The sequence below is a fragment of the Tenrec ecaudatus genome, chromosome 17 (assembly GCF_050624435.1).
Source record: "Tenrec ecaudatus isolate mTenEca1 chromosome 17, mTenEca1.hap1, whole genome shotgun sequence".
NCBI lineage: Eukaryota > Metazoa > Chordata > Mammalia > Afrosoricida > Tenrecidae > Tenrec > Tenrec ecaudatus.
This window is the reverse complement of record NC_134546.1, coordinates 24567264-24595189: the sequence shown is the minus strand read 5'-3', so window position 1 is coordinate 24595189 and position 27926 is coordinate 24567264. Positions and strand designations below refer to the sequence as shown.

General features: G+C 47.5%; 1 protein-coding gene and 1 pseudogene across 10 annotated transcripts in view; both read right to left on the bottom strand.

The window, feature by feature from the left end:
* Positions 1-27926, bottom strand: part of LTBP1 (latent transforming growth factor beta binding protein 1) — a 436575-nt gene that overhangs the window by 248695 nt on the left and 159954 nt on the right. For 8 of the 10 annotated variants that reach the window (XM_075536011.1, XM_075536010.1, XM_075536014.1 and 5 more), the window contains one exon: positions 8785-8952. In XM_075536011.1, coding sequence (XP_075392126.1) covers positions 8785-8952 — 168 coding nt within the window. Of the gene's footprint in view, positions 1-8784; positions 9197-27926 lie in introns of those variants that run through there. The other 2 variants (XM_075536017.1, XM_075536018.1) reach the window with 1 other exon arrangement.
* Positions 25460-27472, bottom strand: LOC142430944 (succinate dehydrogenase [ubiquinone] cytochrome b small subunit, mitochondrial pseudogene; annotated as a pseudogene).

Below are 27926 nucleotides of genomic sequence, written 5' to 3'. Positions count from 1 at the left end.
CTAGCGAGATCAGTCTAGGAAGGCAACACAGAGGGGGCACACCTTCCACCACTCCAGAGATGGATGGGCACGCCTCGCCCCCACTCTGACCTTCTCTCCACCCCAAATCAGTCCTCAGAGGCCACACCATCTTCAGCCTGGTGCTTCTCATGAGCCTCAGGGCAGCTCCAGGGGATCAGATTCACTTTCAACGCACTGTCACCCAGGGGGCTCCCACTCCTGGCAAGCCCCGTGTGGGACACAGAGCCGCTCTCTCCTGGCCCACGCGTTTAAACCGTCGCACTTTCCGTTCATCATCAAGCGCAAGTTGCGGCACCCAGGGCGCTGCACAGGCTCCTCTGGCCAGGTGGACATCACGAACTAGAGGGGTCCAGCCACCAGCCAAGGGCACTCACAAGAGCAAGCCGCATCAATACACTCATGACTAATTTTATGGGGAGGAAAAAACACAGCCCCCAAAAGTGGCTGCAATGGAACCCGGGGTCCTTCCTTAAAAGAGTGGCAGGACTTTGGAGAGGGTGGGGAGCAGTATTGCATGCAGGCAGGCAGAATGGCTGCTTTCAGGTATATAGTAGTCCAACTGCACTCTGCCGGGCTAGACAGTGCCCTCGTTAAGATCCTGACTCCCCGAGGTGCTCTTTGGTGGGTGCATCCGAGTCGGCAGATAACATCTCTTGCCTGGGGACCACACACCCTACAGAGACTTCTCAGCTGATTGGTTTCTCCTGTGATACCAGTAACCTGAGAATTTATGCTTCAGCTGTAGCAGGTGAGGGCTGGGCATGTCTTTATTATGGGCCACCTGCATACATAATGTATTCCAACAGCGAAAATGCATTACGTGCCTGCACATGAGGTACAGGCTAGGTACTTAAGAGACCAAGATGGGCTACACAGGACCCATGTAAAGACACTGACAGTTCAGTGGAGGAAAGAGTCTCAGGCACAAAGGAGGGCAACGAGGCTTGGTAGAGAGAGGGTGGCATGCCGGAGTCTCGAAAGGGAAGTTGGTGACGATCCCACAGACTAGATGCAGAGGCAAGTCCCGTAGGCTGGGGAAGCATCATGAACCAGGGACGGGAGCACAGCTGGCGGGAGTGCCCATTGTCAGACGACCAGATCCGCCAACTGTGGTATAAACATCTATTTGGTGGAAGTCTACTCAGTCTTAAAGAGATAGGACATCCTTAGACACGCTCTAACATGCATGAGTTTGAAGAGTTGATTTGTCAATCAGAAAAGGACAAGTAAACGAGGCCAATGGACAGAGGCCAAAGATGATTCGTGGTCTCCCCGGGCTGAAGAGAGGAGAGGGAGGAGAGGGAGGAGGGGGAGGAGGACGAGGAAGAGGAGGAGGAGGAGGAGGAGGAGGACATTGCATGGAGGACATGGCCTAGCTATTCACGGGTGTGGAATCATTTGGAAGGGAACCATGGTGACGGCTGCAAAACATAATCAACCTCATCAACCTGTACATGAAAAGGGTTGAATTGGCAAGTATCATACCAACAGGACACTAGGTTAAAAAAACACACACCGTATTTAACACACACACACACACACACACACACACACACACACAAGGACCTGGTGTATTTGGGAACCTCTGGTCTCCCTGCAGGCTCAGGAGTGAAGGTAGAGGGACAGACAACCAACACAGAGACCAGAGAGCCAGGTGACAGCTGAGCCGGGAGGGCCATGCATGCCGTAGGAGTTCAAATCATTCCAAAGCTCATTCCATGTGCTCAAGTTCACAGAAAAGGCGAGAGTATACATTTTGTGAAATTGTATGACAGACGGGGCTTTGCGCAAGGTCATTTATTGCAGCTGCTAAGTAGGTTCCCAAGTGCGCTGAAGAGAACCCTCCCGGTGCTGTGCCATCCTGAAATGGCCGCTGGGTTTGAGCCCCTTGTGGCAGCGGTCCCTGGGTCAGTCCGTCTCATTGAGGGGCACCCTCTTTTACCCTAGGCTGACCCACTGTCACTATGCTGCCTGAACTCGCAGTGACCCTAGAGAACAGGGTAGCACTGGCCCCTTGGGTTTTCTGTAAACCTTTACAGAAACAGACGGCCACATCTAACTCCCAGACTAATTGTTAGAACCACCAGCCTCCTGGTTAGCAGCGGAGTGACTTAACTCCTGCACGGTCTGGCCTAATTCCTTCAAGGAGCCTTCTGGACTTCATGAGAGAAGCCAAAGGAATGATGTATCATCCATGCCTTTCTCACAGACTTAGCATACTGCTGGGCATCTTCACCTTCCCGGTGTTACACTGTTCTGGCTACAGACATACTTTCCTGTTCTACCACCCAAATCCCCCTCCCCTTCTAAGCTTCGGGTCCCTTCTTCAACCAAATAAGGCCTCTTTTTCTCCTTTGGCTCTAACAAACGATCTATCGCCCCTCTTCACTCCAATTAGTCCCTAGAGCTGCCTGTCTCCCTTCAACACAGTCGGCGTGTTTTAAACACTCATACACGCATGCACGCACAGTTGCACCAGAAGTAAACAACATTATTTCCTCTACGAACATGGAATCTCTATACCACAGAAAGGTATAGCTTAAAGTTGGAGGATCTATAGTTTTAACCCTATGTCATATTACAATAACCAAGATTTCTTCTTTGCAATAATTCCAGTAGTGTCTCCTTTTGCACTGTGGGGGCAATACTCCTTTGCTTCGATCCTGTCTACAAAAAGCTCTTTATCTACAGATTTTATCAATATGATTCCTGGCACAGGAGAGGTTGCGGAAACAATCCATGAGATATGTAAGGAAAAGTATGAATCAAAGTCCCGACTGCGAGGCTTTTGACTGGTATTTTCTGTGCTCCACAGCTGAAATGAAACATACCCTCACGGAACTCATTCCCCGCTTCACTCAGGCCCCTGTGAAATGGCATCCCTTCCCTGACCCATCCATGGCAGCAGCACGCCAACCCTTCTTCTGCTGCCTGCATTCTCTCTCCCTATCCTGACATTGGCCTTTATCACTACCTGACATTAGAACACATCTGTTGTTTCTTACACTGTACTTGTGGTAATATACCTTTGACAGTATTGTGTACACACACGCTATAATTGTTAATGCTTATAATTTCTCATGTTTTTTAATGGAGAGGACGGACTTTGTCAGTTTTATTTATTACTCTATCCCTAAATACCTAAACCAATACCTTGCACAACGTAGGTGCTTGAAAAATACATGTGCAATGACTGAAGGTTCTTAGCATCAGCCTTTTGGAGGGGGTCCATAGGACAATAAGACAAAACATGACATGTTCTACCTTCTGGTATTTATCCACTATTAGAAAATAAAATCATTTTTAAGACTAAATACATAAATACCAGATTCTTTGACAGGTTCTCATATATTCTCGATTACGCAAATGAAGGACAACCACTTTCTTTTAGGGTTCTACTGGGGCATCTTCAGAAGACACGTGAGTGATCTCGCTGTATGGCACATTAATGAGAAAAGCCAGTCAGAGAAGTTGACATTTCCCTGGTTTCTGTGCGGGATACACACCCAGGGTCACGCAGTGACAACTGGCGGAGGGCAAAAGACTCCACATCTGACTGAGCTGCCAGAAAGAAAAAGAAAATATCTAATTGCTTTCCCTCCCTAAGCAGTTACGTTGTTTCTTTTAATGCCTCATTAAGAGGGAATTTTCTCCATCGCCTTACTAAGAGACCTTAGCCAATGAGTTTAGCAACATGGGCTACTTCCATTCCTAATGAAAACGCTGCAATATTCTGTCGGTTTTGCTAGCTTTGTGAGGAGACGCTCCAGAGCAGATCATCCAGCAAACCACAGACCCACTGAAGATCGCCCTCCCTTCCGATGGGCTGGCCAGAAACCTACCGAGCTTCTTAGTTTCCTACCCAAAAAATGGAAAAGAAGTGCTCTCTTTCTGAAAAACCAAAAGCTGAATATCAACTTTTCCTTCTTACTTAGTAAGGCCTAGAAGAATAAGGCATTGAATAAAGAAGAATTGATGCGCTTTCATGACGGTGTTGGCGAAGTACTATGGGGGTCGGCAGCAGAACAAACACACCTGTCCTGGGAGAAGGACACGGCCAGGGGCCTCTTAGAGGCAAGGATGGCAAGACTTCATCTCATGTTCTTCGGACATGTCATCAGGAGAGACCAGTCCCTGGAGAAGGACATCCCACTTGGTAAAGCAGAGGGGCAAGGAACAAGAGGGAGGTGGATCGACATGGTGGCTCCATCGACACGTTCAAACATAAGGACAACTGTGAGGTTGGCACGGCATTTCATTCTGTTGTACATAGGCCCACTACGCGTGCGTCTGAAAAACAACTCGACGGCACCTTACAACAAGAGTATCGTCTGAATCCTACAACCCGCACCTCCAGATGCTCCAATCTACCTTCCCGTTCCCCCTCTACCTTCATGCTGACTGCACGTGAGTGGAACTCTCCTGAAGACGGCACAGGACGGAACGACTTTTCACTCTTTTATATGTGAAGTCATCGTGAGTCTGACTCAGCCCAATGGCAACTATCAACAGCGATGGCCTTTGGTGATCTCTATGCCCAATGACTCGCTGCTACTGCTCCCTCCCCTCCATCGATGCTGACTCATAGCCACCGTGTGGGGCAGGGTAGAAGAGCCCGTCACTCTATGGCCAATTCCCAGAAACTACCAGTCTCTTCTTGTCTCCAGACCTAATTCTCCTGCCCCCTCTCTTCTCATCCATCTTAACTGTTGGCATGTACCAACGTTTTGAGTTCCACAGCTCCCCCATCAGGCCACAATCAGGCAGTCTGTGCCTACTGTAAGTCCCCGTGTTCAGGAGCTATCAACAGCGAGGTGCACAGGGCAGAGGAGCTGCAGGCCCTCCCTCCCTTCCCACTATGTACACTACCCCTCAGCTATAGGCGATCCCTCCTTGTGCTGGGCTCCTTTTATGGGCTGTACATTTCGGTTTAGGATTATTTAGGTATACATCTCATCTGCTCCTCAAAACATAAGCTCTTAGAGGGCGGCTTTATAATTTGTTTATCTTGGGGAATGGAGACCAGGGGTTGCATATAGTCACGTACTATAGGACCCCAGGGGGTGACATGGCCAGAGCCAGATGTATTTAGATTCTGGAATAAAAACACCTGACTTCACGTCAGCTTTAAGCAAGTCACGAAAGCCTCAGGACCCACATGAGCAAAGGAGCAAATGATAAAGACCACCATTTAACTATGGCAGAAAGAGCACGCATCCACTGAGATAACATCTGCGAACACATTTTTCAAATTACCAAATGCCATTTAACAATTATCTCGTCAGTGCGAATGGGGCAGGAGTCCTTTGTAACTCAGCAGAGAGCACAGCACTCTGTAAGCCAAGTGTGTTAGTTTAGCACTCATGAGTGCCAGTGCCTCCCAATGTCTCCACAAGTCAGTGATGCCAAGTGACCGTATTACTGTCTTTGAGCAGTCTTGCTGTCACCGCATGCCTCCAGACATCTGTAAACAACTTTTAAATCCCACAAGGTCAGCTTCATTATCTCCCTCATGTACATATTAAAGCAACAACTGCTCATCTGCTGGCCCATCCCACTAGGGCTATGTTTCCTCTTTTTTAAAGGGAAGGCAGTGTCAAGGGGATATAGGGAATGGGGAGGCAGAGCTCAGATTGGCAGGAAAAAGAGAAAGAGCGAGATCATTAGAATTAGAAATGTCACAATGTAAATAATCTATTATGCCAAACCAATGTCATCACTCATAAAAAAGGGTTTGTTCTACCTCTGAGACGACTTTCTCTGGATATCTTCTTCACTCAGGGCTCACTTTGAGAGTCTCGTTAGGTGGAAGTGACTCGGGACCTTTCTCAGGAAATCCCAAGAACTTAGTAGCCATGGGGAAAGCAGCTGCCTCTCCCATCTGCCCTGAGAAGTCACTATAGGCCAGAAGAACCAACCCAGGGGAGGGAGGGAGGGACGGAGGGAGGGAGGGCGGGAGGGAGGGAGGGAGGGAGGAAGGTAGATAGGTAGGTGACCGAGTACCTGCAAGAGAATATCCTGTGACAGCTATCACCACCTGCACCAGTGGAAAAGGCATCACAGGTCTGGAGAGGACACTGGGCCAAACCTACTCCCTGGCTCGTGGCTGAACTGTGATGACGTTACGATTGGAACTGTCAATCTCTCAGGTTCTTTCTTTTCGCTCCCTCTCCCTCCTCTCCCTCTCTCTCACATAAGGCAAAGTCACGTAAGCCTTCTGGGCCTAATGCCCACGGTCCACGTGGACCCTTTAGCTAAGGTGCTGTGGCGTTGGCCCATTTCTGAAGCACAGCCTCACCCATTCACACACATACCCTGTGGCTGCTTCCAGAGTGGAGTGGTTGCAACTGAGAAGTCCGTCTGAAAATATTTACTCTCTGACCCTTTACAGGAAAAGTTTGCACTTGACCTCTCAGAAGGGCGTCTCTGGGTGGTGCAGGCAGTGAGCACATCTGGCTGCTGGCTGAAAGGTTCGAGGTGCGTGTCCACTGAGAGGCACCTCGGAGCACAGGCCTGGTGATGGACTTATGAAAAACCAGCCACTGAAAACCCTGCAAGGGGGGGGGGCAGTTCTGCTCTGACTCACTGGGGCTCAACCATGAATGGGTGTCAGCCGACTCCAACTGGCATTTGCTTCTTCCATATTACAGGACAAAGAGCGTAACTAACAAGCAACGATACATTTTAAGTTTTCTTGAAACTGTACTATCTCCCCTATACCTATCCATGTTATTTGCCAAAACCTTTACTGTATTATACACGAGTACACAAGTGTACATAGAGACTGAAATAACCAGCAAGCCAAAAGTTCTTTGCAGGTAATAAAATGGTATTGAAATTAGTAAAGTCTAAAAAGGGATTTTTATGTGCCTAGAAACAAATCCAAATACTTTTTCCTGAAGGCTCATGATCTCTAAGTTCTGCAAAATTACCATTATTCACTGAGGGAAAAATTATAAAACGCGTCCCTCAAACAATCCACTATTTCAACCAAAATGTAAACCAAGAGAGGGCAATGTCTCAGGGTATAAATGAATTATTTTTCATGATTTTGAATGGGAAATTATAGCTTACTATGCTCCCGACCCCATTCCTATTTTTTTTTTATTTCAACTGCTCTGCCGATCTTTTTCTAGACTCCCTCAGCACTGGCTTAGGTGTTGTTGTGGGTGCAAGCAACTGTGCTCAGTGATGGAGCCCAGAAGAACCTGTCGGGAGTTGCCCTTTCCTCCCCCTCCATGTCCACGGCCCTCCGAAAAAGTCAGAGCCTCCTTCCTGATGATGAAATTCCTAAGAATTCCACCACGAACGGACCTGTAGATGTGACTCAATGCAACCGCATTCATTTCACGGGGGGAGAAACGGGTCTGGAAACATTAGCTGGCAGAGCCGGTGCATTTGCTGGTTGGTGATGGGACCAGGACCAAAATCTGGTCTACCCCATCACACTTCATCCTGCCCTGCTCAGCATAAAGTGCCACCTGGAGCCAAACAGCTGGATTCGTTCGAAAATATATCTGGGGCACCCCTACGTTGGCAGCACTTTTACAGCATGTGCCCTTTTAAATTGTGTTTCTGACTTACGTGGGTTTTGTTGGTGTTGTTTTTCCCTAGTAGAGACGATCGGGAGTCCTGCCTAGTCCCCAGAAGGATTAGGAGTCAGGATCGCTCGGTGGAACAGTCTAAAAGCTAACAAGGATTCCAGGCTGTCCCTTGTATTTTGTCTAGATGGAAATCAGCTTGAAATAGACACCAGTCCTCTTGCCCCCAGACACATACTCCCAAGACTAAACAGCAATATTCCATAAAAAGCCCGGCTCTCGCCAGTGTTATTATCTGTCTGACACGGGGCTATTCGTGTGAGTAACTCACATGTAACACGGGTGTCTGTGATTATTCGAGTGCCCATGGTAAACCATAATTGGTCAAAAAATAATAAAAGACTTTTTCTGTGACAAAAATACTGCGCGACATGACACCATGGCAGGGTGACAGCCCTCGGCGAACCACAATGCCATCTCAAGTTACCCCCCAAAAAGTGAAAAGGAAACAAGTTTTTAAAAGAAGCAAAATGGCTTTTGGGTTGTCAGTGACTGTCATAATTCAAGTTTAAATTCATTATTAAAGACTTAAAAAGTTTTTGAGTGATGACAGTAATTCTTTCATTAGTATCTCTTCCCCCAAATCCACGCTATACATCAAATATGTAATCCAGAGCAGAAACCTGGCAAAAGATGCAAGTCTATAACCCTTTCTAGAACCACAATGCAGGTTTTTTGACAATTTTCAACACCCTCCCACCCACCCACCCCAGCCCCCGAGGGCCTGGCAAGTCCTGAAGCAAAAGTTGAAATTCCCTCATCACCTACCATATTTTATAACATGAGTCAAATCTTGTGCAAACCCCACTTTTCACTGGGCAGATAAAACCTGAAGCTGCCTCATGGGAATTTTGCATTAGGTTCTTAATCTACAACCTGTCTTCCACCACCACCCCCCCCCCCATCACCACACAGCTTTGTACATGATACGGAGCAACAGCCTAGTTGCCATGCCCCGAAGAAGCCAAAGCTCAGGCTTAAAATCATTCAGAAACTAGAAAAAACAAACCCACAAGAGCAGCATATCCATACTCGGAGACAGAAGCCCCTGCCCGCCAAGAGCGGTATGAACTGAGAGGGTGGGGTGGGGGGGGGTTGAAAGGCTCCGACCTCCCAGCCACCTAGTCGGCCAGGGCCAGGCGAGGGGCCGGGGCGAACTCACCCACTCTGAAGTTGGTGGCCGTCAGCGTGTCGGCGGCGTGGCCGTTCTCACTAATGAGTGTGGTGGTATTCCCCTTCTCACAGCTGTTCCGGCAGCTGCCCTTGACGCAGGTCACCTTGCAGATGCTCGGAGTAAAGACCACCTTGATGCGGCCCGAGTGGTTACTCACTAGGAGCGGAGGCAGGGAGAAAAAGAACAAGAAACACATCAGCTTAGGATCCATGAACTTGCCTTGGAAAGTTTAAAAAAAAAAAAAGGAATTTTTTTGTAAAAAAAAAAAAAGAAGAAGAAGAAAGGAGCGAGAAGGGGAGAGGGAGAGGGAGAGCGAGCGCCCACAACCCGACAGGTTTCAGGAACGAGGGAAGCCTGGAGTGCTCGCCGCTCTGAATCCAGGGGTGTCTCTGAAACGGGAGTAGGAAGCTTAGCAAACAGAACTCTGGGACGCACTCCAAAACCACATTTGAAGTCGAGTCACTGGAGTGGGATTACTAACCACAATGCTGCACTTTATTCACGGGCAGACAAAGAGCCACACGGAGGGCACCACAGATGAAAGAGCCAACCCTGACAGGCAGATGTAATGCAAAGGGTTTGGCCATGAACCTGGCGGTGGCTGAACACTTGCGTCCTGCGCTTGCATACTTTCCCTATTTCTCCACGTATGAAGTCACTCCGCGCAGCCCGACCCCTGGAAATGTTTTAAGCATGCGGCATGTCTGAAAACATCTGTCTCAAATCTCCTGGCACTCCGAGCCGAAGCGATCAAATCCTGTGACGCAGCTGCGGGAGCCCATTGCTTTTGCACCACCCCGAGGCCGGCGCTCTCCGTAGGCATGATGCCACCTGTAGGTCCGTCTTGCTGTGAACAGGGCCCCTCGAAGCAAACGCGAGGCAAGGTCGTGGAGCTGAAGAGCTGCCTCCAGTCAAACACCACCCTGAGGTCTCCCGGTCGGTCGCCATGGTCAGACCACCTCAGGCAGGTCTCTCTTGCGCTCCATGATGGGGCCTCTTTGAAAAACCAAAACCTATAGCCCACTCCCATCATGAGGGCAGCACAGCGCAATACAGGGGCCCCACGCTCAGAGTCGCAGGTGCCCAGGTGGTGTCCTGGATAATCAGCATGGTAGCCAGTTCAAAACCAGCAGTATCTCCGAGGAAGCTAGACTGGGCTTTCTACTCCCATAAACAGTGGCTACAGTCTCGGAACCCCCCAGGGGGTCCCGATGAGCCAGCACAGACTTGGTGGCAGTGAGGTGTAAACACACTCAGAGTCACGTGCTCTGTTCTAGTTGGCTCAATCATGAGCTCATGGATGCCTTTGGACAAGTCATTTCACCTCTTCTCCAAACCATACAGAAAACCAACAACAACCGGAGCTGATGTTTCCTAGTCATGTCTAACTTCTCGGTCTCTAGCAAGAATCTGTCAACTACAGCATAGGGGCCAAACCCCTCTGAAGTCCAGCCCCCTCCCCCCCCCCACTTTTGACAATAAAGTTTTATTAGAACACAGCCACACGCATTCATTTTATCTTGTCTATAGGGACCTTCTGCGCACTAAACAGCAGTTGTGACGTTGCAGCAGAGAACGTATAGCTTCCAAAACCGAAAATCCTTACGTCTCGCCTTTCACACGCAGAAATAATTGCCAACCTCTGGTCTAGCTCAAGTTTAGATAATGCAATGTCCTGAATGCCTGATGCTAAGGAGACCACAGAATCAAAACCGAGAAGTTTCCTTTCACTAGCATCATCTCTTTTGCAGGTGCCACCGGAGGTCGGTATTTGGCCTCACCTTGGCCTGTCCTTCAGAGTCAGGCCCCAATCTAAATGTTTGCCAATTCGGAAAAGCATTCTTGATTTCTCTATCTGTAGTGTGACCTCAAACAGGTCCCCCCTCCTTCTAGGAGACTAGCGATAGCGAAGACGGTGGCAGCAGTGAAGGGTTAAGGCGAGCAGACGGCAGGGCCCTTCGTGTTGACTACTGAGCTACCACAGTGGCCACAGGAGAGACTGGCTCTGGGGTATGCTTCTCCTCTGTACCTGCCCCCCCACCCCTTCCATCAGCAAAGCTTCTCCTTCTGCATACTGCTTTGGTTCGATAAGGATTCTCCTTTCGGGGAATTATTCAGGATGCCTCTAGAGACCCTCAGACAAAACAAATTATGGTCAATAATTAATCTTAGGGACAAAGGCTTTTATAACCTTAATGGAGGATGCTGTGAAACTTAACGATTTGAATGAGGCTCCAAGACTTCCTGATCCAAGTCTTATCCAGTGATTGGGTTTCATGAATCGCGTAGACAGCCAGTCAGTCCATACACACCCACTGTTGCTGCCATTGTGTGTGTGCCACTGAACTGATTCTAACGCCTAGCAACCTCATGGGGCCACACAGGATTACAGGACGGCTGGTGGATTCAAACAGCTGGATTTAGAGTTAGCAGCCAGGCACTTAAGTAATGTGCCACCAGGCCTCTTTTTCTCTTTTGGCGTTCTATGTTCTTTTAATATTTGTATGACAAGAAAAGTTCTACAATTCAATAAAATCCTGCAAGGACAGAAAACAATTTTGTTAGCTGTGTTGTCAAAGCTGCAAGCTCTTTAATGTACTCTCCATTGGGTTTGCTTTTATTTCTTTTTTTATCATGTTATTAGGGGCTCATACAACTCTTGTCACAATCCATACATACATCAATTGTGTCCAGCACATTTGAACATATGTTGCCATCAACATTCTCAAAACACCTGCTTTCTGCTTGAGCCCTTGGTATCAGCTCCTCATTTTTCCCCTTCCACCCTACTCCCCCTCTCCCTGAAACCTTGATAATTTATAAATTATTGTTATTTTGTCATATCTTACACCATCTGACGTCTCCTCTCACCTACTTCTCCACTGTCCATCCCCTGGGGAGGAGGTTATATGTAGACCCTGTAATCAGTTCTCCCTTTCTACCTCACCTTCCCTCCACCCTCCTGGTATCACCACTCTCACCACTGGTCCTAAGGGGATCATCTTACCCTGGATTCCCTGTATTTCCAGTACCTATCTGTGCCAGTGTACATCCTCCAGTCCAGGCAGATATATAAGGTAGAATTGGAACCATGGTAGTGGGGGGAAGGAAGCATTTAAGAACTAGAGGAAAATTGTATATTTCATCGTTGCTACACTGCACCCTGACTGACTCGTCTCCTCCCCGCAGCCCTTCTGCAAGGGGATGTCCAGTTTCCCACAGATGGGCCCTGGGTCCCCACTCCACACTCCCCCTCATTCACAATGCTATGAGTTTTTTTTGTTTTTTTTTTGGGGGGGGGGCTTTGATGACAGGCCTTCTTTTGAACATCTCGTTGTGAGATGGTTCTCGTAATGCTGTGGGTGAAACCTTGAGCTGTTAACCACGAGGTTAGTAGTTCAAACCCACCAGCTATTCCAAGGGAGAGAGCTGAATTTGTGTGCTCCGCTAAAGATTTACAGCCTCAGAAACCCTAGGTAAGGTTGTTTGCATCAGAATGGGCTCCCTGGTAGCAGGAGGGTGACTGGGAAAGAAAGTCTGGTGGGGTCCAGGCTGAGAGCAAAGCTACTGAGAGAAAGGTCAGTGGTGTAACTCACCAGCCCCTCTGTGGGAGGAAGCCCTGGCAGGCAGCCTCAATTCAGATTACAGCCTTGGAAACCCTGTGGGAGACTTCTACTCTGTTCTACACGGTCAGGATGAGTCAGAATTGACCCAACAGCAAGCAGGCTTTTTTTGTTCGTTTGTTTCAGTGATGGGCACTCCAGCCCGCACATTCTAGTGGTGAACAGTCCCCTACCAAGTTCTACGCTTCCTTGACCTACACAATGTTCTCAAAGGAGCTGGACCCCACCGTTCCCAGGTCAGCTATCCACGGTCACACATCGACTGCTGCTTCCACATGCCAATCCTTCAACTACTTCAAGATGACTGCCATGGAATCCAAGAAATTTTAAACAAAGCTGCAGGGATGGTCTGAGGAAATCAGTTGGGTTGGTCTTCTCATTTCTCCGAGGGAGGTGACTCCCCCAGAGAAGTAAACAAATCTCTATTCCTTCCATTGCTTCTGGAAGACAGTCCTCTCACAGCAGCGGTTGTAAGAAGAGAGATCAGAACACCTGGGTTGAGATAAGGAGTGAGCCACCCCTGTGGCCTTCCAGCACCTTGCAAACAACATGCAAGAGGAAGCAATGGGGTCCCTGAGGCTCAGAATCAACTTGATGGTCAGGTTTTTGTTTTTTCCATGAACGCTTTATATCAAGGGTGTCAATACCAGTACCAGACGCCATAGGTTTTCAAAGGCTGATTCCTCAGTGAACGACACGGCCTGGATTCGGAGGTGCTTCTGGTGACTACAGTCCCTTTTTTACCAGTCAGGTGGCGCATGACCTGTGTTCATCACCCAGGGACGCCTGTAGGTAAACTTACTGTAAAGGGCCAGGAAACGCCCCCACCGCCTGCCACCACACACACACACACACACACACACACACACACACACACGCAAACTTTTTCTGTACAGGGCAAGATAGTAAATATTTTAGGCTTCCAGTTCAAAAGGACTTTGTTGCCACTACTCAACTATACTGTTATCATAAGAAAACAGTGTGCGTGTAAATAAGTGTATCCACATGCCAATGAAACTTTAGTTACAGAAACACAGCTTGCCTACTAAGCTTTAAACGGCTGTGGGACATTTTACAGCTGAGTATCTGCCTCGGAAATGTGAAAACCCACAGTAAAGCTTTGAGTCTACAGACCAACTCACCTCCTTTTAACCATTAAAAAAGGACCCGGGGTCATCAAGTAGATTCTGACTCATAGTGACTCGGTCTATACTGAGTTTCCGAGAGTACATCTTTACAGGAACAGAGAGCCTCATCTCTCTGTAAGAGGAAACTGGTGGTTTTGAATGCCCGTCCTGTGGTTACCAACCAACATTGACCTAACAGTACCACCAAGGCTCCCTCAAAAACAAAAAAACCCTAGCATCCATCCTAGCTTTTCAGACGAGGCTTACAAAATATCTTGAAGATATTTTGTGTGTTTGTGTAAAGTCCAAGGGAAAAAGAAAGAACATCTTCCCACTTCAAAAGAATATAAGCTTACATTTTTTCTGGCTCTTGGTACAGTCATGAAATTAGAACCGGTGTGCCAACTATTTTGTCTCTCTGGCATTCACTGGCGGTGCCCACAGCTGCCCTGCAGATGCCCACACAGTCGCCTAAGTTATGCTCACTCAGGAGAACGGAGCCATCCAAAGCAAGGAAGCTCTTCATCATTCTTCCCATCTCACCTCCCAGCGACGGTAGTCACTTCATAGGCACCTGGGGTCCTCTGGGCTTATTGTTTTTAAAATATTATACTATTTCATTGCCAATTTTTTAATGGCCTGGGATCATCTGGAATATCAACAGGCAGAGACAGTTTCATATGACTTAATTCTGATTTTTACAAGGTCCACATCTCTTTGGAAGAGGAGGCATACTGTAGCTCGCATTCTCCCTCGTGTTTTACAAGCGATCTGCTCTACAGTAATCTCATTCTAAGTCCGACACTTTCATTCTCATCGGGACCTCTCGTCTCTTCACAAAGCAGCTATGTCTTCATTTTAATTAGTTCAAGGCTTCAACGCCAATCCTCCTGAAATGAATAGCGAGAAAACTCACAACTGTATTTGACATTAGACTGTCATTCATCGCTCTAATGGGGAGCTCCATAAATACTGGTTAAATTAGGAAACACGCCATTTCCCACTTGCACTCCCTTGGAGTCCTCCCCACATACCCGTATACACGTGGTATATACACATGTATACATGGTGTATACACCAATATACACATACAGTACACACATGATGCTGTATGAAAGGTTTAACTTTTAAAGTTGATAAAACTAAGGCCCATTATTCTCCGCCTCAAAGTCCTCGTGTGTCACAAGCTGGGAAGACCGTTACTCATCTTTCACGTGTCAGAACTCCAGTAACAGTGGGCATCAACGCTCCTGCACAGGTCTGTCTGTAAAAGGATCTTTCATGAGTATAAGGGGGTCTCTGGGTGTGGCAAATGGTTAATACCCTCAGCTGCTAACTGAAACACCTTTCAGTCCACTCGGAGGCACTGGCAAAAGAGACACCTAAAAATGGGCTTTCAGGAAAGCCAGCTGATGAAACCCCTCCAGAGTCATCTTCTCCTCTGACATGTGGGGTTAACCAGGAGGTGGAATGGATTCCACAGCAACAGGTTGGCTTCCCTTGATGCCTTACAAATGGGAGCTACCCAGTAAATGGGAATGACATGAAGACACTTGACCATCTCCACGGGGGCAACAGTGGCTGTCCAACTCCACAGAGATGGTGTGAGGTCACAAGAGGGTGGAGGGCACGCTGCTCCAAGGCCCCACTTCTCCAGGGAGAAAACTGTAAACTCAGGAGGATTCTAGGATAGATGACAGGATACCAGCCCCAGCAGCACCCAGGCACATTAAAAACCTGCCGCTCGGGGAAAGGCACGGTAAGCCGATCCAGAGTGACCAGGGACACTGTGGTGCTGCTCTCATGCTTGGTCCCTCTGGAGGATGCAACGTGTCCTTTGGGATCTCTGTAACTACGTCAGTCTGAGGAGTCTTAGGTTGGCATTTTAAAGCTTTGGGTTTTAGAGGCTTTGGCTAGAGTCACATAGCACCGCCACAAGGCCTCCTAGTCAGTGGGCATGACAGTGAGAAGGGTGTGCACATCCTGATTGGAGCTTCTGCCAGACCCGGTGAGAACTTACCTCCAGAGAGAGGCCTCGCACACATTTTAAGAAAGCAAAAGCTGATGCCAGCTTACGAAAAAGAGTCTTGAGAACTAGACCAAGTCTTACAAAGAGGACAATTGCCACCTTTCCGCCATTAGACTAGGATGTAACCACAAGCAAAGGCAACAACAATGAAAATACATACAATGCGTTCAAGACTCCCATCAGGCGCCGTGAATACCCTCCCACAGCACTTGTCCAAAATGCTGAGAGAGCACATCCGCAGACATCTACCGGGACAGCAGGGACCAGCCAGCAAAGGCAACGTCTCTGGGGTTCAAAGCCATCACTCTGCCCGTTACAGAGCCGTCAGGACCAACTCAACTCCCAGGGCAGCCCATCCCTCGCCCTAAGGCCAAGAATCCTTTGAAGGACAGTGATCAATGTATTCAAGAGTGCTCAGAATGACCTGACTTGATTGCTCAACTTCCTAGGTCTCTGAACTCCTAATAAGTGAAATTGCATTGTGGATATTGCGATCAATGGCATCAAATCAAGAACATGGGTGACTTGTTGAACGGGAAACGGATCTAGCATGCAAACTATCACCATGCAATTCATAATTTTTTCAAATTTTTTTTAAAAGAAACCAACCAACCTGTGGGAAAGGTCAACTATGCACACATGAGGTTGCCGTGAATCTGAGTCAATACCACAGCCGCTAACAAATTAAATAATAAAATGCCCTTAGATTACTCGTGTTTCCAGAGAAGCTCCCTTCCCTCTAGCTGCTTCTGAGGCACTCTGGCCCTACACAAAGGAGCAGCGCTTCCCCATCGGGGTTCCAGAGCTGTAATCTTTACAGAGCTTCTCACCTTTCCCCCACAGAGCGGCTGGTGACTGCGAACAGGGGACCTCTCAGTCACCAGCCAACTGCTTTAACCAATCCTCAAGAAGAGTGCTGCGTGAACAGAAATCAAAGTCAAATCTTTACTTCATCGGGGCTTCCTTTCCGAGAGAACCTTCCACGGGGAAGTTCAGCTGAGCTCTCTATCCTGCGCTCCAGCCTTCTCAGGTAAAAATACAGAATGAAGACCCAGCTCTAGCTTCTCAGGTAGGAATGCGAAGATCAAGAGTGCAAAGGCAAGTCTCTGCTGTATCCAAACAACAAAAACGCCAAACTCAACTTGCAACCAGTCAATGCCAACTGATAGCAGCGACCCGACAGGACCGAGTAGAACCGCCCCTGTGCTTTTGGAGACTGTAACTATTTGTGGGAGTAGAAAGCCCTGTCTTTCTCCCACAGAGCGGCTGGTGGTTTCAAACTGCTGACCTTGGGGCTATCAAGCCAACACGTAACCACTACATAACCAGGGCTCCAGCTGCTAGGTAAGTGATCTCAAAAACGAAGGCCATCTGAGCTTCCACACACACCCACTACCACCATTCAAACCCCCCTAATGAATACACCCTGAGGGAAACTGGGGCCAGGGGCTCACCTCTTTAGTACGTGCATGCTAATGAGTTCTTCCCATCTGTGCACACTTAGGTCTACTGACTCAAAGCCAGGCAGCGAAAGGGGGAGTACACATGCATGTCACAGAATAAATCTCTGACTACATTCAGTAGTACATATAATATACACACACACCCAACTGCTTTGGAGACTGTGCTAAGGAGCTGTCTCGTGATTAATGGGCAGCTCAAATGAAACATAATTGAAAAATGAAGCTTTGATTCTTCCCTGGACCCAAGCCTGATCCTGTCTGCCTCCAAGTCTGCAAGGCTCTCACATCAGCAAATCCCGATAGCGGGGACATCGTCTCACCACCTGCACTGCAAACACCAAGGCACAACCCACCACTCTATTTTACCTCAGCTCTTTGAACCATCTGCTACCAGGACTCCCTGCTGTCATGCTGGCCCTCTGCACCTGGTATGTGTGTATCCTTATGTCCTGAGTGTCACGCAGACTGGCTCCACTCCCTTCCGTGGCTTCCCATCTCAGAGAGAAGACACGTCAAATACACCCAGCCCTGGTCTCATATCCCGCTCTTCTCCCAGGCCCATTCACTCTGGATTCCTTGCTATTCTTTAAATAAGAGACCCTCTCCTGTCTCATGGAGAAGAACATGAAGATACAAGAATAAATGAATGTGTCTTCGAGAAAGTACAAGCCTAGTGCTATAGGAGACCAAGGTGGAACGCTATCACCTCACATACAGTGGACATGCTATCAGGAGGGGCCAGTCCCTGGAGAAGGACGTCATACCTGGGAAAGTGGATTCAGTGAAAAAGAGGAAGACCTTCAGGGACATGGACGGACAGGCGGCTGCCGCATGGGCTCAGGACTGTGAAAACGGAACAGGCCCCAGAGCACTCTGACACATGGGCTGGTGACGGCATCAAGCAGCAGCTTCCCAAGTGGACGCAGACCTTTCTACTTGCTGTTCCTTTGCCTGAGATACTCTGCCTGCAGATACACACAGCTTCTCTCACACGCCCTTCAGGCCTTCTCACGACCGTCACACCTCCACAGCCTCTCCTGACAGCTGTGCCTAACACTGGGACGTCTGCGCATCTTCTGTGGGTCCTGTGCCTGCTTCATACTTCCCACTTACTCTAAATAAATTGTTTTGGGAGATTCAAAAAGTTTGTGGATAAATGGAATTGAAATGGAATGGAATGCTTTCCACAGGTTTTTGGGAGTCCCCGCATATTTGTATTTGATTGTCATATTTTTTAAACCCACAGTCACCCATTTTAATTAAACATGCCAAGAAAGATAAACAAGCAACAGAAAACAGCATTTTTCCAAACAAACAAGAGCAAAATCACTTGCTCTCCAAATTTCATAACATATTATGCAAAAATCAGACTGACGCAAGAAACCTCTTCTGAGTTTACAAAGGAAACCTGGGATCAAGTAGAGGTGTCTACCTATAACATATCTCTGCTGTAATAAATAGCCATCGCCTTTCTTGGCAAAAATCAAACGAACAAACAAAACACTACCCAACATCCTACTACATACATAGAGCAACTCTGATCTGAATTGTGTCTAAGCTTTTATTTAGATTCCTGTATCACACTGGCTAGTGGGACTGCCTGTCGAGTGTAGCAATTAAGGTAATGCATGTCGTCGTAGATTTTGTTTTATTTCAGGGATCAAGTCTAATGTCCTGTTTCACTCTTCTAATCGCTCTTGTACCTTGATTCCAAATGTAAGAGTGATTTTCAGCACTCGTGGGCATTTTCTAACCCCAAACTCTGCTCTGCCAGCCGGACTTCTTCACTACCCCACTTCCAGGATGAAGTACACCTCGATCTAGGATTGTTTCAATCTTTCCTTTGACGTCCCTGGCGTTTTCCCCCATTAAATACCAAGCATGAGTTCTCTAAAAATACAAGATCCTATTTTTACCCTGGAATGGACTCAATATTTTTGATGGTATAATATATTTTACAGTCAAAAGACTTACTTTTTAAATGCAACAAATCGTTTACTCACCCAGTAGGACCTGACCCAGTGTGTGGGTGGGTGGGTGGGGGAGGATCAGTGCAGGGAGGAGGGGCTGGTGGTGGTAATAAAAGCGCAACCAAATGGTTTCATGATATTTTCACTCTCTGACTTTTAAAGTAAAACATGGGGGTGGGGGTGTTATTTCTTCACAGCACAGAGTCAATTTTCCAGACATATGTCTTCCCATTTTATGGAAGTGCAGGCAGGTTCGGGGCAGGCTCCGGGCTGCGGTCCAAGGAAAGAGGCAGTTTCACAAGTAGTTAGAGGCCGCCATGGGCACACACCTCAGTCCTGGGTGTTCCTCCCGTGGCCCTGGGCTGTCCTGAGGGAGTTCTTCAACAGAACTTCTGAACACTCACTTTCCAAGAGTGTACCTGGAAATCCTCTGCGCTGGTTACTGACAACCAACGGGTGTTGTCGCAGTCAGACAGAGGTACTGGAAATGCAGTGAAGAAAGGGCTGGAGGAAACACACCCTCTGTGTGCACAAGAACAACGATCAAGAAGCGAGAGGCTTTGTTCTAGCTGAGTGAGGGCAAAGGAAGGTGGGAAAAGTAGAGAAATGCACACCTGGAAGTGTATCTGAAGAACAAAGAGACCATGGAGAGGCACGTGGTGTCTAGTCATGTCTTTGGGTGGGGGCATAGTTCACTTGGGTCACAAGGATGAGATGTGCAGAATGGGGGAGAATGGTTTCGAGCGGGAGGAAGCTGCAGAGGAGGAAACAGGAGTAGGTGTGAGAACACTGGGGGTCAGCCCTGGGCTGTATTTGGGGAGTTGGTAGATGTGAGTCCGCAGCCCGGGTCTGGACTTCAAGGATCATGGGAGACGTACTTGAAAAGAGTTATGTGAGTTGACCTTGGGGATTTTGGGGGGGCAGGGGGGGGCGGGAGAGTTTTGGCCATCATACTATGCTCTTATATAAGACTCAAAGATACGGCCTCGGTCTTTGGAAGAATGCCAGGCATGGCCAAGGCAGCTGACAAGAAGGGGGTCCACTGGTGCTCCCTCAGTGGAGTGTCCATCCTTACGGAAACGAACAGGGCGGGAAATGCTGCACACGACTCAGGATCTCTGTCCCTTTCTGTCGCTTCCTTTAGGAACAGAATGAGCTTGTATTTATCTCCATGTGCTGTTTTTCAATGAGAAGGAACATACACACAGGCGTCTGCCCGTCAGTCTGTCACTCATTATCTCCATAAAGAGCATCTGTTCCCTTATATACTGAGTCACCATTCTGAACTAGAAGAGCTAGTTTGGCTGTTTGTCAATGTAAACATTTCATGATTTAGTCACAAACTTAAGTAGATGTCATGTTTCCATGAAGGCTTCAGTTTGTCTCAATCATCCACCTTGAGAATTAAGATTCTCTACAACCCACATAAAGAGCAACAATGAAGAACTTAACTGCTGACTGACAAGTAGGCCGTTCAAATCCAGCCAGTGGCTCTATGGAAATGAGATCCAACAATCTGCTGGCCCCAAAATGTAAAGCCCAGAAAATCCTGCAAGGGACTCTGAGCTGGAACCACCGTGACACAACAAGGCAGCTGACAGAATGATGACAACAAACACATATGACAAAATCAAATTCTTCAGAAGGAAAGGAAAACCTTTTGCTATTTAAACCCAGCCTAGCCACCCACCCAAAAACCAAATTCACTGTCATCAAGGCAGTTCTGACTCACTTCTGCCAAATCCCCAAATAGAGCCGAGGCTTTAGCAGGGCTGACCCCCAGGTGTTCGCCCACATCCTCCTGTTCCCTCCTATGCAGCTTCCCTCCCCCTAGCAACCGTCCTCCCACTTCTGCACCTTTCGTCACAGTGATCCTACCACCCTGTCCCCTCCATCACAGGACATGACCAAACAGCACAGCATCACTCCATGTTCTTTTGGTTCTTCGCACATACTTCCAGGTGGACATTTCTCTACTTTTTTTTTCACCTTCCTTTAGCCTCCTTCAGTTAGAACAAAACCATTTATATTCTTATCCTCCTGTTCAGCCCACAGCCAGGGTTCCAAATGGTACTCTTCCACCTGGAAATGGCAAAGAGTCGTGCCGAGGATGTCATAGCATGGCACCAGAACACAGAGACAGGAGGCGAAGAGATGTGGCCACAGGTGGTGCAGATGAGGGAGTGGCTAGGGCAGAGAAGGAACTTACACAAATCACGGGAAGTCACAGACCGTTAAGGAAGGTGAATGCCCTCGGGGTCCTATGACCAGTCCCCAAATACCAGTTGCTTTGTAGTCTACTCTGACACATGGCTGGTTACCCAGAGGAGCCCTGGGGAAGCTGTATGCCACAGGGTATGCAATGACTGCTTTGTCAGAAGTACATCCTGGGTCTTTCTTCTGAGGTGCCCTTGAGTGGCCGCTGACCTCCAAGCTCTTATTGGGCATCACAGGAATCAACTGCTGGCACCACCCAAGGAATCCACCTTCTAGAGGGGACCTGGAAATTTCTCTTTGGTGCCAGCGGTGACCACAAGGAAGGGCATTATTTACCGTACTTTACAAAACTACGGTTCTGCTTTAAAATGGAAAAGAAAATGAAAAGCCAAAGCAAAGCCTCTGAGCTCTTCACAGGCATCGGAGGATCTGGAACAGGCCGGTCCGAGTGGATGATCTGATGTGTCTACGGTTCTTGAAAACGGGCAATGACAAGGAAGGGCAAACCAAGGGAAGTTTCCATCTGCATTTCATTCCAAAGCCGCTGGAGAAGCGAGAGATACAGCAACGCCGGTGCAGCGGCCAAAAAGAAAGCCACACTCCAGTTGATGGAGCCGTCAACAGAGAGAGAGAGAGATTCGTGGAAGTGATCAGTTATGCAGAATATCGACGTTCTTGAGTCTCTGAAGTAATCCGGAATTACGAAATCAGGAAATCCAAGCTTGCAGGGAACTGATTCTGTCATTTGCTGCATTTTTGTTTTGTTTTGTTTTCAGTCCTAAGGTCTCTGGCTCCGCTTGCTAATGACTCCATTAAACGGCCCCAAGGGCTCCTCCCAAGAGATTCCTGCCAAATCCAATAGAGCTCATCGTTCGGGGAAATGTCAGCCCAGTTTCCCCTTCTCAAAGCCATCGTCCTGTAACCAGCTATGCTCCGGCTGCCAGGAGATAAGTCAAATTTAAAGAGGATTGGTGAGTTGCCCATTAAAAAAATGCGCCGATGGTGTGCCCTCCACATTTGTAAATCTTCCGCCTGTGTATGCTGGTGTTTGCTGCTGCTGTTACTTATTCTCAAGGTCCTCTCCCATTTGAATCTCCCTGAGATAGTCTGGCTCCTTCCTACTGGCTGCTGGAATGAGCACAAAATAGCCTTCTCTCTCAAGAGGTAAAGCCTGATTCACTTCCCTCTTGAGTGTAAGCTAGCCTCTGACTCGTGTCTGAACACAGGGTCAAATGGAAGTGACAGGGGCACTTTCAGAGTCTAGATTAGAAAAGCACTGCTATTTCTATTTGGATTCTCCCTCTCGCTCGCTCTCTCTCTCCCTCCGTTTCTCTCCCTCTCAGGTCCCTCCCATGATGTGAGGACTCTCAAGCAGCGACCTGTCCCGAGTGAACCCTCTTGGACGCACAGCTTCTGCCCATGTGAGACTACCACCCTGGCTGCTATTCCGTCAGTCATTTCTGGGAAGACGTGGAGCCAGGCCCAACCAGCTGCAGCACCTGCCGCTTTCTGATGCACTCCGTTGTGAAAATAAATCTCTGTTGGAGTAAGGTGCTACACAGTACTAAATAACTAATCTAAACACATATGCACACTCCTCCTCTGCTTTTCTTTGTGCTTAGATTCTGAGAAGCAGCATTTATGGACCTTTCGAAATACAACAAATGCTGTTTGCCTGATTCATGGATTCAAGGAACATGTATTGAGTGTCTGCTAAGCTAGAGCTCACATAAACAACACAGTCATCTGAGGCTTACTCATACCCATTTCACAGAGGAGACAATCACCCAGCCATTCACCGGAAACGTGATCAATATTCTGCTATTAAAAGATGGAGTAAGCCTTACAATCTTAAAATATTTCCTGAATTCCTCAATTGCCTCTCCCTACGCCTTTTATTTCCTTTTTATTTTTTCCTTCTAAAGTTTATTTTATTGTTGTTGAGACTACACATCCATTCAACAGTTTGGTGATTTCAATTACAATCTGAGTTCTCACCATCCTGAGTTTCTCTCTCATTAACATAAACTTACTTCCCCAAGAGTTCCATCTAACCTTTCAAGGTGCCGTTGTCCACTCAATCCCAAAAACATAATGCTCAGAGCAGGCCTCTTTCACTAGCTATTCAATTCTCAGACGACTTCGGGAAATATATTTTGGTTTAAGGCTCAAAGATTATTTCGAGGTAATAAGTTCGGGAGTTCGTGCACGTTCTGTGGCTCCAGAAAGTGTAGAGTCCATGAGAATTTTACATTCTGTTCTACCTTGTCCCCCCTTTTGATGAGGATCCTGCCATAAAACCAAATGACTGTGAATCTGAACAAAATGTCTCTCTAAACGTCTAACGAGCATTGTTGTGACTTGATAGGACATGGTGCAGGACACTAAGCACTTCAGGAGTTAGGGTAAAAGAGGGAAACAAACTTTTGGTTGGGGGATATGCTTGTGAGAGATATATAAATCACCTCACTTCATTCTCACAATAACCCCATGATTAAATTAGGGGGGGCGTTACTTTATAGACAAAGAAACTGATTCAGAGGTTTAAGGAAATAAGATATAGTAAAACAACCCACAGGCTCTACGCCAAGGATCTTGCGATCTAGGGTGGAAAAGATGCACAGAGATAATGCTCCCCAGCTATCCCCTCACAAGCTTGTGGTGAGACCATAGGAAAGCATTCATCTGATTGTCAGTCATAAGCTGTAATATAAGCCACTGTACAGATGCAAGCTGACCTCATCACACGGGATCAACTCTGAGCAGATCAGCTGTGAGAAGAATTCAAACTGGTAGCAGCATTCACCCCTAATGTGTCATGAAGCAAAACCTACGTGCTTCCAAACATAGCATTTCATCTTGAATTTTTTCTTTTATTATGGAGACCGCTATTAAGAGCTCTAGAATAAGGTAAGATGCTAGGGTGGACTGTGGTTTCTGGTCCATCACTATGGCCCGGCTAGCCGAGGCAGCTGATATATTACAGTTCTGGACTTCATATGCCGGTAAATTCTACTTGGGCCCTTGGGATCAGCTCCTCTTTTCCCCCTCCCTAGTCCACCCCCCTCCTCATGAATCCTTGATCAATTATATATTATTGCTGCTATTTCGTATCTTACACTGTCAGCTGCCTCCCTTCGCCTACATTTCTGTTAATTGTTCCCCTGGGGGTGGGCTATAGACCCAACCTTGTGATAGGTTCCCCTTTTCTTCCCCACTCCCACCCCAGCCATCCCCCTACTCTCATATTATCACTACTCCCACTACTGCTCCTGAATTCCATATGTGCAAAGTTTTTATCTGTACCAATGTGTGTACTCCAGCCTAGCCAGATCTGTAAGGTAGAACTGGGTCATGTTAGTGGCAGGGAGGAAGCCTTAGGAACTAGAGGAATGATGTGTGTTTCATTGGGGCTATTCTGCATCCTGGTTGAATCGTCCCTTCCTTGTGACCCTTCTATGACTGGATGTCCAATTGTCTACAGATGGCTTTGGGTCTCCACTCCAACCCCCATCTTTCACATTGATAAACACACACACACACACACACACACACGATCTTTTGATACCTGATTTTTTAAAACATTTTATTAGGGGCTTATACAACTCTTATCACAATCCACACATATACATACATCAATTGTTTAAAGCACATCTGTACATTCTTTGCCCTAATCATTTTCAAAGCATTTGCTCTCCACTCAAACCCTTTGCATCAGGTTCTCTTTTTTTCCCTTCTTTTTTCCCCCTCCCTTCCCACTCCCCCCTCTCCCATGAGCCCTTGATAATTTATAGATCAGTATTTTGTCATATCTTTCCCTATCCGGTGTCTCCCTTTACCCCCTTCTCTGTTGTCCGTCCCCCAGGGAGGAGGTCACATGTACATCCTTGTAATCAGTTCCCCTTTCCAAACCACCCACCCTCCACATTCCCAGTATCGCCCCTCACCCCCTGGTTCCGAAGGTATCATCCACCCTGGAATCCCTGTGCCTCCAGCTCCCATATGCAACAGTGTACAATCTCTGCACTATCCAGTCCTGCAAGGTAGAATTCAGATCATGGTAGTTGGGGGGAGGAAGCATCCAGGATCTTGGGGAAAGCTGTATTCTTCATCAGTGCTACATCGCACCCTGACTGACCCATCTCCTCCCCTAGACCCCTCTGTGAGGGGGTCTCCAGTGACCGACAAATGGGCTTTGGGTCTCTACTCTGAACTTCCCCCTTCATTCACTATGGTAAGATTTTTTTTTGTTGCCTCACAATTTTATATTTGTTGAGAGATCAGCAAAGAATATTTACAGGTTAACATTCAGTTGGGACTCAATAAGAAGTTAATAAATCTACAAGGCAACCTCTTCTCTCAATGGAACTTCTCTATATTCAAAATTTCCCCAAGTTGTTACTCTTGGGATTGAGAAATTAATAATGTGAGATTACCAAACTTTTCTAACTTTAAACTCACCCTAGGGCATCAGTAAGAGGTTTCAACACAACAGAGCAGAGTTTTCAACAATTAAGCACAGTTTTAATTTTCTGTTAAATCTTTAAGAGTTAGCAGTCTTGCCCATTTTCCGTCATTGCCTGAACGAACACAGAAGACCTTTAATCATAACGTGCTGAGAGTAACACACTGAATCCTCACTTAGAGACTATCCAATTAAACGGCAAGGGCTCATATTCCTTTTGTTACACTGTGGGTTTGGGGAGTAGTTAAGAGTTAGTTCCTGTATCATCTCACTAGAAAATGGAACTCAGTCTACTTCATGAATACAATTCTTCTCACACTTTTTCCTAGTCATATGGTTCTCTGCAGGTTTAATCTTTGGACATATCTGTTATTTCCTCCTTATAGACAGGCGAATGGCATAACACAGCAGAGGCAAAGAAGTGTACAATCAATTTTTAGGGTGTGAAGTAAAAAAAGTCAGAGTTTCCATAGCACGGCCACAGCTTTGCAGATGCCGACGTCGTGGTAGGTGAAGTAACAAGGGCCAGCAAAGGTCACAGCTTAGAGTGCCAACAGGCCTGCCTTGGCAGCTTTCTGGGTAGCTTCCCCGTGGACATAGTAACAACCTGTCCAATGCCCCAGTGACTATGAAGCATGAGGGCTGCTGCCAGGGAGTAGTCCATCGCTGAGCAGGGATTCAAATAAGCAGCTGGGAGCAGGCCCCAGAGCAAAACACTGACCACCCTCTCACCAGTCCAGTGGATAGATGCAGCCTTGGAGCCAGCATGGTGACTGGGGGACAGGTGGATGTGCTGCACTCCCGGAGTAGAGCGGTCCTGGAGAAATGCTGAGGCAAGCGCAGGTCTGACCACTGGGGCTCGGTGGAACAGAGCTCGGGCTCCCGGGGCACCGCGGAAGACGCTCAGCCTCAAAACCACCGCCATCGCCAAGATTTTTTTTTTTAATGATGCCTTATCCCTGATCCCTTTGGCACCTCGTGATCGCACAGGCTGGTGTGCTTCTTCCATGTGGGCTTTGTTGCTTCTGAGCTAGATGGCTGCTTGTTCACTTTCAAGCCTTTAAGATCCCAGACACTATCTCTTTCGATAGCCGGGCACCATCAGCTTTCTTTGCCACATTTGCTTATCCACCCATTTGTCCTCGGCGATCGTTGATACCTGATTTTTGAGGACATTCTCTACTATGTTGATGGACAAGAGTGGGCTGCGATTGAAAGCTGATCTTAGTGGTGGGCATGGGTTGAGTCACACCTTTCATTTCCTTGGGGGCATCTTTACGACCCTACTTTAGTGGAGGGTGTAGACCAAGCCACATCCTTTGGGTCTTTGGGTGCATCTTTGATTTTACCTTGGTAGAGGCTGCGACTTAAGACACTATCTCTTGTGGCTTATCAATGCTGGTTCTAACAGACACCATACCACCTGGAAAGCCACACCTCTATTTCCTGACTGATCTTTGGTAGAAGCAAGAAACCCTGCTTTGGCTTTTGGACATTTTTAGCTTCTAACTCTGGAGCCTGCATTTGGCTCTCCTCTGCCTAACTTTCAGCCGTGGGACTGGACAGTACCCACCACCACTCAGCCCTACATAGTCCAGACACTTGCTCCATGTTTCATGAGGCTGAGCGATGTTTCAGGGAATCGCAGGGAGAACCCCGGAACTTGAGGGATGGATGCTCAAGTCGAGGGAGGAGGAATCGAGGCTGGAGAATGGAACGGAGTGGCATCTTGGGTGAGTTGGACATTTGGGGCATCTTCAATCTCCAATTCCTTGGAATTAGTTCGGTATTCACTCTAACAAGTTAAATTATTACCTCAGTTCCTTAATTGATAACTTCCAGATATGACCAGATTCCCTGGCCCTTTGGGTTCATATATCTTATATGAATAATATTTAGGGCATATTTTAAATAGTCCCGAGAATATACGACCATTATAATGCATGAGTAAATGTGAGTAAAGTGCTGACTGCACAGTGAACTTCAACAGCAAGTGCTAAATTTACCATGGTGATGAAGAAGAAGATGATGATGGAATTGCAATCGTCTTTGGTAGGGACCAATGACCCCATCTCCAAAGTTCTTACTACTGACCTTCAGCTATGAGGATATCATTTACAGTACTTCCACAGGTTTTTATTCAGTGTATGATCTCAAGGTATACTGAGGCTCAGCTCGGAAACTGGGGTCTCTGACAGGAAACACCATGAATCACTTTCCCTGCTGAGAGCCGTTA